A 13194-nucleotide genomic window follows, 5' to 3' on the forward strand; every position below is an offset into this window, starting at 1 on the left:
TCTTAATTTGACATATCTTAATACTTCAGTTTACAAATTCTTTCCAAATCTGCTGAAAACAAGTGAAGAAATGAAAAGGAATTTGGTGAGTCTTAAACCGGGTCTGGCTTGAATTTGATCGCATGAGCTGTGGTGCATTAGGTTGGCCACTTGATGATTGCGCTATAGCAGCGGCTGCGAATCTAGAAATAAAATCAGTACTAGATGGTGTCCGATACTTCGGACATTGCAACTTTGGCTACATTCGTGCATCGTGCCCAGAATTTCGGAAATATTTTACATACCAACGGACACGCTCGGACACAAAAACAGGTTGAACCTTTCCGATCTTAGATTGATCATAACTCCCCCCTCGATCACACACCTACCTTGTGCCTACTGTGTCTTTCTGTTCCATGCCTAACCATTGTAACCATTCGTAGAGATTTCTGTAACTCCCACCCAAACGTACGACGGACTAAACCGTGGTAAGTGCAAAACAAAACACCAAACCCCAACCTACAACACGCAAGCAACAATTTACAGCGCAAAAAGTAATAAACATACAACCCTCCAACAAACCCTCCCTCCATCGCCACTGCCGGACAACATTGTGTCCATCTCGGCACAGCGTGTAAGGGGCCCAACCCCTTTCCGTTCCCTATTGCTTGCCTGCTTGCTGTGTGATGGTGGTGTGGAACTGCATAAGTGGCACCATTCTTTTACTCAGGTTCTGCAAAAGCCAGTGTGCGTGCACAGTGCAAGCAAAAAAAAACTACCCCCCTGACACACTCACACATGCTTCAATGAACGTATTCGCACACATGTAAACGCATAAGAAACAGCACGGGGTGGTGGTGGTCTGGCAAGAAACACGCGATTGGAAGGGGAGCTCGCTGCTGCCATTTGAAAATTCATTTTTCTTGCGAGATGGCCCCGCGTCGTTTTTTTTTGACGACGTTATTTTTGAGTCCACACTAATGGACCGACTGACCGACCAACCCTCTTTTCATCCCCAGCGTCCACACGTGTGCGTAAGTGTGCGTTTTGCCTTTTTTTTTTTGTTTGTTTCGTTGGTTTATTGTGCGTTGGGGTCCGCTTTTATTCATTCAACTTTCGGTGCACACAGCATGGTTCGGCTCAGCTTCACAAGTAGGTCACCGACGGAAATTGAGAGTGAGCTTGTGAGAGGTGATTTGTTTTAGCTTCTCTTGTACATGTGTGTGTACTTTTTTTTGTTTGCTGGTTCTTCTCGCAACATGATGTCCCCCCGTTTTTTGCTACAACGCAAAAAGTTGTTGCCAGCTTTGTATGTGCAAAATGTTTTACGATCAACCATACACACTTTCGTTTTTTTGTTTTGCTATCCGTAAATACTATTAAAAACAATCCCGCTCCCTCCCCAACTTACCTTCAAATCCTTGAAGAATATCGTATTTCGCGCCCAATCGACCTGGGAGAACAGATTTTGGTCTAATACTTTGCACATCAGCTCGAACAGGTCGACCTCGCACTGATTGTAGGACTGGCTCTGGAGCAGCGAGAACAGCGACGTCTGCCATTCGCGATCGTCGATCGACTGGACGAACTCGCGGATCATCGGCGATACCCTGGAGATGGTGAATTTCACGGGCCGGGAAAGCGTAATTTTGCGGGTATCAGGTGGTGTCCAGTGTGTTGGTGTGGGTGTGTCCAGAAAACCGGCGGGTTGGGTAGAATTGTTTGAAGAACGAAAGTGCCATGTTACCCATTTTTTTTTGTCGCACGATCGTGTTGTGTTTTTGTGCAGTGTTTGGGGGAACGATTCCAGATTGCGGGAGATTGCGGGAACAGGATGAAATAGGATGTTCAACAAGAATTACAGAGAAACAGAGAAAGGGAGAGAAAAAACTATTAATTAATGCTGCTTGTGGTAATAGTTTTGTGTTAGCGTAACATATAACAAGTTAAATTATCCAAAACAGTTTCAATTAAACATAAATATATACATAACAAAAGTGATAAAGGGCTGTTTTTTTTTACAAATTGAAGTAGATTAATAAGTTAAAATAATAGAATATTATTTACAGAACAGTAAGAATATTTAAATAACAAAAAAGATTAAAATCATTGGAACACATTGAAGAATTAGCAGTTTAACAAAAGAAGTAATAAAAAAATGCAAAAGTACATGAAAGCTGCTTTAGAAACATTTTAGAACACTTAAACAGTTCATTTGCTCTGTTCTTCCAATCAAAAGCTGTATACCAATCCATCAAATACATGAACACTTGTTGCAACTATGGGACAGTATTTTCTTGGCACATTTGCTTTTGCAATCTCTAAAAACATAAAGGAACCATAACGGTTAGTGACAGAATCATCCTGTGACCAGACACACAGAGGGTGGATAAGGGAGCCGAAGCATTTAAGAAAAAGCAAGCAAAATGACACTAGCCTTAGGGTGTCGGCCGGGTTGCCGGAGTCGGCCGTGCTGGTGGGATTCGAGTCGAAGCTGAACGCCTTCGGGCTGAGCGAGTGGGGCGAGGCGGTCGTCGAGTTGGCGCTCATCCACAGCTTCGAGTCGGACAGTGGGTTCTGGATGTTGGTGGCGCTGTTCGAGCTGGAGCTGCCGGTGCCGGCACCGGACCCATTGCTGCCACCACCGTTGCCGCCGCCACCGCCGCCGCCGCCACCACCGCCACCACCACCGTTGCCGCCGACTCCGGTGCTGCTGAGCGATATCGTCGTCTGCGGATTAACCTGGCCGAGTGCGATCGCGATCGGGCTCGGCGAGCTATCCGGCGATGACGTGAGCGATGAGACCTACGGAGCAGAAGAAAAGGAGCAATGCGTTAATGTACAGCCATCATCCTGACCTAGGTTGGCACACTACTGATCGCCTACTTACCTGCGGTATCTGGATTTCCTGTTTGATGTGCATGCTCGAGTACGGCTGGTGGTAATCGAGACCCTGCAATTGGGGCGAAACGCCGTCCGAACCGAGCGTACCGATGCCGACGCCGCCGCCGATCGAGCCACGCAGCGCCTGGAGGGCGAGCTGCCGCTGGCGCATGATCTGCAGCTTCCGCGCCCGGTCCCGCTTGTACATGGGCCCGAACTTGTTTCGTCCGCCGCGCATCCTGTCGGCTCGCACGGCTGCCAGTGCCCGGGAAGAGAGGGAGAGAGAAAGAAAGAGGGGGGAAAAGATTGTAGAAATGTTATTAATAAAACCAATATGGATGAAATGGGTTCTAGAATGTACGTGGTATGGTGGGGATGCGTTAGAAGTGTGGCAGCTCCTCAGTATGAACCACAGCAACTGTTTCTTGTGCTGTGAAGCACCATTGGGGCACATTTATTGCGCGAAGTAGGTCAAACGAGGACTGGGGAGAACACAAAAAGAATGGCAAAACTAATTCTAACGGGATGTTAGCCAAACGGGAAAGATGATATCTGTTTTTTTTGTCTTTTTGCAACAATCCCTTCATTCCTGGAAATCGTAGTCCCTTTTTGGCTGGCGTTCTGCTTTTTCATGTTTTGTTTTCAAGCACAACTTCTGCCAAAAAGATCACAATCTTCTTGCCCTAAACATCGCTTGCTTCAAACAACGTTTTAACTTCGAACGGTAGTAAACGGGAAGAACACAAATCGAAAAAAAATGTTGACAGGGTGCATCATCCTCCCCATTCTTTGCAACCGTTACCTTCCGGGAAGAATGTGCTCGCGCTGTTGCAGTGAGCGGGGACAACGCCCTGCGCTTAGACGCTTGCGAGATGCAACAAATGGCCATTGTTTACGGAGAAGGATCTTTCAACCTCTCTCCCTTCCTTCCTCAACCAACTGAGGGATTGCCGAGCTGCCCATTTTTGTAAAGTTCTTCCCCACACATACCCAAGGGGGTTATTAAATCTTTTCCGTAGAGATCCGTTTTTCTTTTACAACATGATTTGATATTTTTGTAGAATGCCTACCTCCGTTCTCACGATCGAGCGCGGGATGCAGTTTTGGCTTCTTCTTCTTCTTTTGGTGGACACGAGATATTTTACCCCAAAAAGATAGCCGCCAGACGGACGCCAAGGACCGTTATTAGGTAAGATCATATCTAACTGTGTCTCTTTTAGAAGTTGAACATATTAAATTGAACATATAAAAAACATATCCTTCTGAGCTAAAACACACTTCAGAAAGTAGTTTCGATAATCGTTTCACTCAAAAAGTTCGTTGTCCATTCGATTACGCAACGGGTCGCCCCAACTGGCAGGTGATGTTGTCACAATTTCGTGGCAGCCGTTCCGCGACAGCACGCCACTTTCGCTCGCGATTAACGCGATCGTGGTGCCATTTTAATGATACCAGTACCAGCGGTAGCACACGGTAACACAAAAAGAAGAATGATCCCTCCAAAAAAAAAAGGAATAAGAAGACAAATTTATACACACTGACGACCTATTAATCGACTTCCCGGTTTGTCGCATTTTTTTTGCTTCCGGAATCATCCATATGATCGGGGCCTGTGGTTGTTTTACGTTACTTTTCATCATTTCGTATGAGGTGTCTGTGTGTGTGTGTCCTTAAAAAAAGGGAAATAATTTCGAAGCTGCCAATTAGCCATCATCAAAGCGGCTTGTTATGATAACATTCGCACAAACGGTCTTCGGTGCATCCTGCTCCTTACTTCCCACAAAAGAACGGTCCGCTTCCGGACGCAGGACCATTGGCTGCGGTGCGGAATGTGGACACTGTGCCTAGCAAAACAGTCCTCTAGCGAACAATTACGGTGCATTTAACCGTTATACTTGCGTTTAAAAATTGTTTTAAATTTTTTTTCCAAACACACTATTTTACGTATGGACCCGCAAAGGGTTCGTTGTTTGTTATTTTTGAGATAGAGTTTTTACTTTTTCTACAATGCCAAATCGAAACCGTTATAAAACTGTTTCTATTTTGCCGAATGTTTTCTTCCCTTTCCTTGTCTATTGTTTTATCTGCAAAAGGTTAAACACATACACAAGCAGCTAACGGCACAGTGCTCGCCAGCGACGCTTAAACAATAAAGGTGACTGTGTCAGCGTATTTATTTTGAGAAGGTTTTTTTGTTTTTACTTTTTTGGTAAATTCTTGCAATGTTTCCACACTTTGCAATTCATTTAATCAACGGAAGAGACAAGTCGTAGACGTAGTTTAAATTCTTTCGCAGCTAACATGAGGACCGTTCGGGTTGTTGTGGGTTAACAGAGAAAGGGAAAGTAAGAGGAAAAGTTGTCAAGAAATGGTGCTGACACACTGCTGGGCTGCAGGTTGTGTTCTGTTATAAACGTATTGCTCCTTGGTGACCCAGTTTTGCTGACAAATGCTAAAGGCAAACAATTAGGAAGTTTACCGCAGGCTGACATGCTCCAATGTAAATTTCGATCATCAGTTTTGCTTATTAATTTAAACATTAATAACGACTCATGTAAAGACATTCCTTATTTTATGATTGTTTACGACTTTCCGACGAACCTATTTCTACAACCTATTTTTACATGCAAATAAAATCTTGCAATTTAATTTTAATTATTTCTCTGCTGCCTGTGTTTTGTAGCTTGTCAACCGCGTTTCTTTAGTTTAACATTTTGCTCACCATTGACTCGCTGCAACAGAAAACGATCCCTATAATTGCTCGCCCAAAAAAGTGATGCACACTTTCCCCCAAAAACAACGGGAAGAATTACGGCACGGTGCATGGTTTACTTCTGACTGCGACCCCCGCTTCCTTTTGTTTTTTTTCTGCCTCCATGACACATCCTTTGCAAATGCACATACAGACGAACATGCACTTTTCGTTGGCTGGCCCAGATGTGCGCCGAACCGGCACGTTCGTGTGCGCCCGCTAACGGGGCTTTTGCAATCATTAAACTTTATGCTTCGAAAATAGCTCCAAATTGGAAAACCGAACCAAAAAACCGAAACCGTAAACTGCAACACGGAGCAACACGGAATGCACTGATGTCTGTGTGTGTGTGTGCCTGTGTCAGGGATGGATGATCTTTTTATGTTGTCTCCCGCACTCGCCGAAAAACAAAAAAAAAAACCGATCCCTGTGAAGTGTTTGTGTGCGGGTGGTTACCGGGCTGGAACCGAGCACTGGGCCAGGTCCGACTTGTTGCACGTGCACTTTGCTTGCTACCACCCATAAAGGGGGGCAAAAAAACACATAAAGTGCGAATTGTCGCGGTGTTGATGCCGGCACGAGGACACGATATGCTCGGGATATGTTGATGAGTTTTTGAAAGGATGGAACGCGATGCGTAAAGGGGTGGTAAGAGTTCTTTCCCTCTCCCTGTGTTTTACGCCTCATGTTCTTCATGCGCCGTTTTGGTTGAGCGCGTGCTAATTTGGACGCTCCCTCTCCCAATTTGCTGTGGCTGTGATGCCTGGGGGCATCCCTTCATCCAAGCCGTAGGCTTGACAGTGCTGCGACGGCACAGGAAATGAACGCAAAATGAGAAATGCGGAGAAAGTCAGCCAGCCAGCCATCCAGCCAGTCAGCCAGACGTGCGAAGGCTATTTTTGCCCTCATCCTCCCTTTTGGGCCTTTTTTTTAAGGGAGAGATGAGATGCATAATTGGGTGATGGTAGACTGGGAGGGGAAGGAGGTTTTCCGGTTGATGTTCCTTTTATTTTTGTTTCATTTCGGGTGAAACTGCACCAAAAATTGCACAAGCTGCAGGCATTATCTGGTGTTGCATGCGCAGTTCTTATGCAACGAAGCACAACATAAAACGGAACGAACGAACGGAGGTGTCACGGGGTTTTGGTCATAATAGAACACATACACACACGCGCTCTGCCTGGGGCAATGCGTGGTAAAAAGAAACAACAGCAAGCCAATGGGAAATAAATTACACGCCGGCGCCAAAGTAAGTAACGCTGGATGAATGTATGGAGAGTGAAAACGATGTTACGAATCTCCAGATTTGCACCCGTCCCGTAATGTCGCTGGTCAAAATCTCGCCGTTTCGTCAGTGTTGAACTCGCTACGCGTCATCGGCGACTGTGTTTTGACTGCCGAGTCGTCGTCGCGCGCTGCAATCACAACGCGTTTGCTCCCGCCCTTTCAAACGCGCGCGAACGACCGTGTTATTGTTTATGATACGGAGGCGAGAGTACAAAATGAGCCACGGGAGGAAAGGGAAAGGAGCATAAAAAAGGCACGACTTGAATTAAATATGACCCACACCCGGCAGTAAACAATGACCACAGCGAGCAGTGTCCAAACGCGCCTGCAATTGTATGTTCTCAGCTTGTCTTGAGCCCTGCCATAATCTGGAGCTTAACCTAGCCGACTTCACATTAGCCTCGCGTATGTTGCCGTAATACACACACACAGGCACACACACGCACACGGCGGGTAATTGAATTAGAGCCCCCTAGAGCGCTGGGTCTTGGGCAGTCATCGCGTACGGCAGCGGCGTGACCCACAATCGAGAGACACAACCACAAACCACCCCGCAAAAAGTTGTCCACCCCGATTGCAGGGTGTGATGGTGGTTGTTTCCCAAGTGGTGAGATTCTTTTGTTGTGGCTTTTGCGGAGTTTGGGTGGTTAGGTGACGTGGTGGTTTATTAAAGTGACGAGGAAATCACAACAGTGCGAACACACAATGTATCTCAAAAATGGTTGCAAGAAATTGAGCCAGCCAAAACGCGCCCGTTTCTGAGGGGGAGAGTAGTGGAGCAAATTGATTTGCTAGCGAATGAATTGTCTCGAAATGGGCAGAGAGAAAATGATAATGGATATGTGTGTGTGTGTCTGAGTGTGTGCTGCACCGGGTCATACTAATCGAAACTAAGCGGCACTTGCATCTCGTTTGGCCGACTGCTCTAATGCACAAAGTTCATTAAAGGGCGCCAGTGAAACGGCTTTAAGAGTTTATTATGAAACTGATACATAAATATTGACACCCGAGAGTGGTACAAAATGGAACATGTCGCGTTCACGTGCCATTACCATTAAACCAAGTAATGGAAATGCATAAATTGGATGCATTTTTCCCCCAGCCAATTGAATGCAATGCAATAATTTCAAATTTTCGGTTTGTAAATAAAATTAAAAACTAAAACACGCCCGATCGTGCACAATCCATTCGATCGCTAAAATAGATCGCAAGGTCAAAGCCAAAGCTGCATCCACTGCAGCTGCATAACGGCAATTCACAACGCGCCCTCCCCCCGGGACCGACCGAGCGCTGCTGCATAATAGTGCTGGCGGTGGAATTTTCACTTTCATTACCATCCTCCGGCCGCCGGCAAAGCAACGCGACGAGAAGAGCTGAAGCAAATAGAGAGAAAGAAAACTATTGCCCCCCCCCCCCTCCTATCCCACACTACCCGTTCTCCATGCTCCACCACCACACCACTGTGCATACGAATTGGCATAGAGAAAAGCGAACACCGGGCGAAAAGGAAAACTAACGATGATTAATAGTTAACTCTATTGCTTCATACCCCGCGTTCCCTGCGTTCGGGGAAGTACGCCAATGTCACGATAGAAAAAAAAAACAAGGGAGAGACGCGACTGGCGGTATTCCCTTCCCTTCCTCTTCCTCTCCACCAGTTCACGTCACGATTTTCCGCGTCTACGGAGGCACACCCGCCCATAGACGACGGGTGACGATGGGGGGGGGGGAGGTGACGCACTGGGACTATTACCAGCGTCGGTAATAGAAGAGAGAAATTGCGCGGTCGGCCCTCGGGCCCCCGGGGCACACTGGGCACATATCTGGGCCAATGTCAAGGCGCGCACTGGCACGGTTTGTCGGTGGCGGCGTGCGCCAACATCTGGAGATGTGTCTTGGGAGTTTTTTTGTTGTTTCTTTTTTTTTCTTCTTTTTTTTTTGAGCCGACCTTAGAGATGCTGGAAGACGGGATGCTGCAGCCTTCAACGCACCACCAACGGGGTGGTAATGTAATTAGGGTGTTATTTATTTTGTACGCCACTGTGGCCGGGGCTGCGTTATTAGGTTTGTATAAAGCGGTTTTGGCTGCTGGCTGGGAAGGAGTTTTCCGGGTATTATACACCGAACGGAGCTGCTGTTTGGCTTTGTATGGCGGCGTTTGCCGTTGTGAAGGATTCTTCCCGTCGGTAGGGTGACGCAGAAGATCGTTGATTAAATAATAATTTTGTTTCTGATGTATGTGCACTTTTCTATTGAATTGTTGAATGCGTAAGAAGCATCAAGATAGTAAAACAATGAGAGGATAGGGTTGGGTAAGCGCGCTAGAAAGTGTTATCTTACATTCTATTTTAAAGGGAAATATTCTATAGTTACTATTTTGTATAAACTTCATTCAGCTGACACATGTAGCCGAGAGTTCTTCTTGTTATTACTTTTCCATTAACAAGTAATGAGCAATGTTGAGTTTATTATTCAACTAATTATTATTCAACAAATGAATCTCAATTTGATTGTAAAAAAAAACTCCCATCAAATTCCACCCAAACGGGGATCGAACTCATGAATAAACGTATACAAACCCAATCACTTGACGCAACACTATGAGATCATTCCAAAAGATGGAGGTTTGTAGCAACATATAAACAACATAACAAGGGATTAATCTATTCTGTTCCTCAGCGTTACAGTTTGCTATAATGCTCGTGACAGATCTGTAGCTTCGATATGAAAAACAACCAGCAATTAAAAACGAATAACGCTACTACTTTAAGCTCAATAAAAAAGCCTCTATTACAAATCCGTTAAGTGGGCAAAAGTCTATCGTTTTCAGATGTGTTTGCTTTCCACTACGCGTGGCTACCGATTGCTCAACACACATGTTGTGAATTCACTTTTCATTCCACCACATAATGGGATCGGTCCGTCCGCAGCATCTTGAACATGCGTGGCCAACCAGTTTCGCCCTTTCTCGCCCTGCTCACTATCTCGGTGACTCTACACTCCCTCTCTTTCTCTCGATCTCGCTCCTTCTCCAGTTCGCTTTTTCTTTCCCTCTCCTGCAAGCAAACGAGCGGTTTATGTTTCGCAATTCTCGGCGACAACGTCACACCGGCTGCACCCTGCGGCTACTCGGGCATGTAGTGTGTGCCGAGCTGACACAAACCAACAGCGTACACACGACGCTTAGCAATGCAAACTGTCGATGCGAGTACGGGCAGCATGCGATCGGTAGGGGCGAAAAAGAACACTCCACTCCTTGCTTGCAGCGTCCCGGTTGACTCAAACCGACAACTTTTCCGACCTTCTTGCAGTGGTTGAGTTCCTGGAGGAAACGACGCTCTAGCCAGCGTTTGACCACCATTCAATGTCATACAGTTGCACTTGCACTGCACTCGGTGGTGGTGTGCGACGAGTGACGTAATTTGAGAGGAAAAAGCGAAACGTTAGAAATTCAACAGGCGTTTCGCGTTGGTAGCTTTGTGAGATTGTTGTTTTGGATTTTGGGTTTGTTATGCTTAACCTATTAGTAAATTTAGATATTTTGAGCTATTCGATGCTAGCAATAGGCATTATTTCACAACCTACGCATTATAAAATGGACGCATATATTTATTTTTCTTCCCCTCGCCAGGCAGTGTTACGAAAATTCGAAACGTTCCGTGGCTGGAAACGCGATCGCTATGAGCGAAGCTTCTAATGAACGCCACACGCTACTAGCCGTGGGTCCGAATTTGGGTCAAGGTGGCTGAAATCAATACCGTCTCCTCTTGGGTTGTCGCGGTTTTTCCCCTCTTGTTTTATTCACAATTTGTGTCTACTTTTTGTTGTTGTTGCGGCGTGGTATCATTTGTTTGCTTTGCAGTGCCGGTGCCGTGCTCTCTATCCTCGTGCACCATGGTTGTAGCACATTTCTTCTTCCACCTATTCACCCTTGCCTATTGCCCCGCTCGGACTATTCCATTCACGACACTGTCATTATTATCGGCATGACATTTTCGAGACCCACCGAGTAGCGCGAAGCTTCCGAAGATGGTGGTGGTGGGTCACGCAAGGCGTCGGTGAGGCGTGTGTTTGTGCTTGGCGCGGAAAACTGAGCCGCACTTGTGTAGGGACACACAGTTTGACGTAGTCTTCATATTTTCCTTCATTGTTTGGCAACTCTTGAGCAACATATTTCGTGAAAAACAAAATTATCCCCAATAGTACAGCAAGGAAAGAAAATGTGAGCAAACATCTCACGATCGGGAGCAATAAAAGAAACCACCAAAGCAGCCCGCAGGCAAACTGTCGAAACCGATGATCTTCAGTTGGCGAATCATTCCATCTGCACATCCAATTCTGCTATTTGGCAACCTTTCTTAATGACGCCTGGCGGTTGTTTTAGAACCTTTTTGTTTTTTGCTTCTTCATCGCCACACTTCATCTCAATTGCCAATCTCGAATCCGGTGGCTTTCGTTAGCATTGCGTCAAGCTCCGATCCCCGGCTAATTTGGGGATGGTTTGCGAGTCGTGCGTGAATAATTTCTTCACCACCAGTGGGCTAATGCCACGGAAAAACTTGAGCTCCGGGGTACGCTGGCCCACCATTCAATTTCCCAATTGGCCGATCAAACAACGAATTATGGATGTGATCGATCGAACGATCGAGCCGCTGCGATCATCTGTGTAATGATGATGAGCTTTCGAGGTGAGATGAGAAACGTCCAAATTAATTTGGCCTCACCGTGGCTTGCTGTCAGTGGCACACCGAAAACGAACACCGATTGAGCAAAAGATCGATCAAGCGAGAAGATCGTTCGAGGTGTGGAGAGCAGCAAAACATGGCGCAAGTGGAAACCTCAAAATCAAACAAAACGTTCAGCTCTTATGTAATCGGATGAATTTGTTGGTAGCTAGCACACACATTCACGTGAACGGACACACGTTCACTCTCACCCGTAAGCCCGTTCCGACAATTTCGCGCCCTTCCAAAATGACAGCTCTCGCACCGCGCGTTGTCGTTCGGTTCGCTAATGTCATTAGCAAATGACATACACACCACCGCACCGGTACGTGACCGATGTCGATTACGATGGCACCGTTTACTGAATCAACAAACATCGGCACAAATGTGGGGCACCATCCGGGCACATCGTACCTCACCTGGAATGCGTTCTGCTTTTCGGGCCTGTTCGTTGATTAATACAATTGAAATAGTGCAAATAATCGAGCCCCCTGGCACAGGAGTTTGCTGAAAAGTCGAACATTTTGCGAAAGTAAAGCTACACTCTCCTACACGACGTGCGAAGGAAGATCTTCATCGACAACCAACACTCCCCCTCCCCGGATCGGCCTGATGACAGGCCGCTAAGTGAGAGAGCACGAGAAAACAGCAAACAAGTATGCAACACGGCACACATAATTGCAAAACTGCAATCCATCAGCGAGCAAACAGCAGCAGCACACGCGCTTAAAACTTTATGGATCTTCCTCTTGCCTAGATGAGACTGTGTGTGTGTGTGTGTGACGGTGTGTTTGAAGCTTCGCCGCAAATAGCTCCGTCGAAGTGCATTGTGCAATGGGCGCTTCTTCGCACTCGTTTGTGAAGTTTCTATGCCTCGCACGGTACACCGTCACCGGACGACACTGTGGTGCTTTTTTTAATGAGCATCAAACACTTCCCGAGAGGAGGGAAGTGCACCGGCAGTTCCGCGTCTGGTGCAGCCCTCCGTCTATCGGGGTTTGCCAATACGCTTTGCGTCGGGTAAAATATTGTATAATATATGTGTGATCGGTGAAAGATCGGTAATGGCATCAATGGTTTTGACGACTGCTTGCTGCCTGCTGCAGCCAATATTGCTGGTTGCTCAACTAGGGTTGTGCACATACACACACATACATACACACACACACACACACACACACACACACACACACACACACACACACACACACACAACCACACATATTTCGCACCTCAGCGAGTGTCGCTAATGCGTTTCGTTTGTGGTGGAGTGAAGATCGAACAGCAATGGAAGAAGATGTACTATTGAGAGTGAAATCAAAGGTTAAACAGGGCACCGTGGTGGCTGAAGAAGATTGATTTTGAACGTAAGGCATCATGCAACATGTGGTTAATTGGATCTTCACACGCGGGTGAAAACCCAAAAGAAGCTTCAGTCGCTTATGGCTTTGAACTCGATTTTACCAACAACATGTTTGAACATGATTGCAAAAGTATGTATTCTATGGAACAAAAACTCTCCTAGAACGTTTATTTTTAATTTTGTGTCAAAATATTGCACTGACAATT

The 13194-nt window shown here is 46.2% G+C and overlaps 1 protein-coding gene across 21 annotated transcripts in view; it reads right to left on the bottom strand.

Annotated features, from left to right (window-relative positions):
* The window catches only part of LOC121594018 (nuclear hormone receptor FTZ-F1), a 127269-nt gene that overhangs the window by 16613 nt on the left and 97462 nt on the right, over positions 1-13194 (bottom strand). For all 21 annotated transcript variants that reach the window (XM_041916866.1, XM_041916865.1, XM_041916872.1 and 18 more), the window contains 3 exons: positions 2870-3117; positions 2417-2784; positions 1391-1589 (listed from right to left, as the gene is read on the bottom strand). In XM_041916866.1, the coding sequence (XP_041772800.1) occupies positions 1391-1589; positions 2417-2784; positions 2870-3117 (815 nt within the window). The remainder of the gene's footprint in view (positions 1-1390; positions 1590-2416; positions 2785-2869; positions 3118-13194) is intronic.

Source organism: Anopheles merus, chromosome 2L (genome assembly GCF_017562075.2).
Source record: "Anopheles merus strain MAF chromosome 2L, AmerM5.1, whole genome shotgun sequence".
NCBI lineage: Eukaryota > Metazoa > Arthropoda > Insecta > Diptera > Culicidae > Anopheles > Anopheles merus.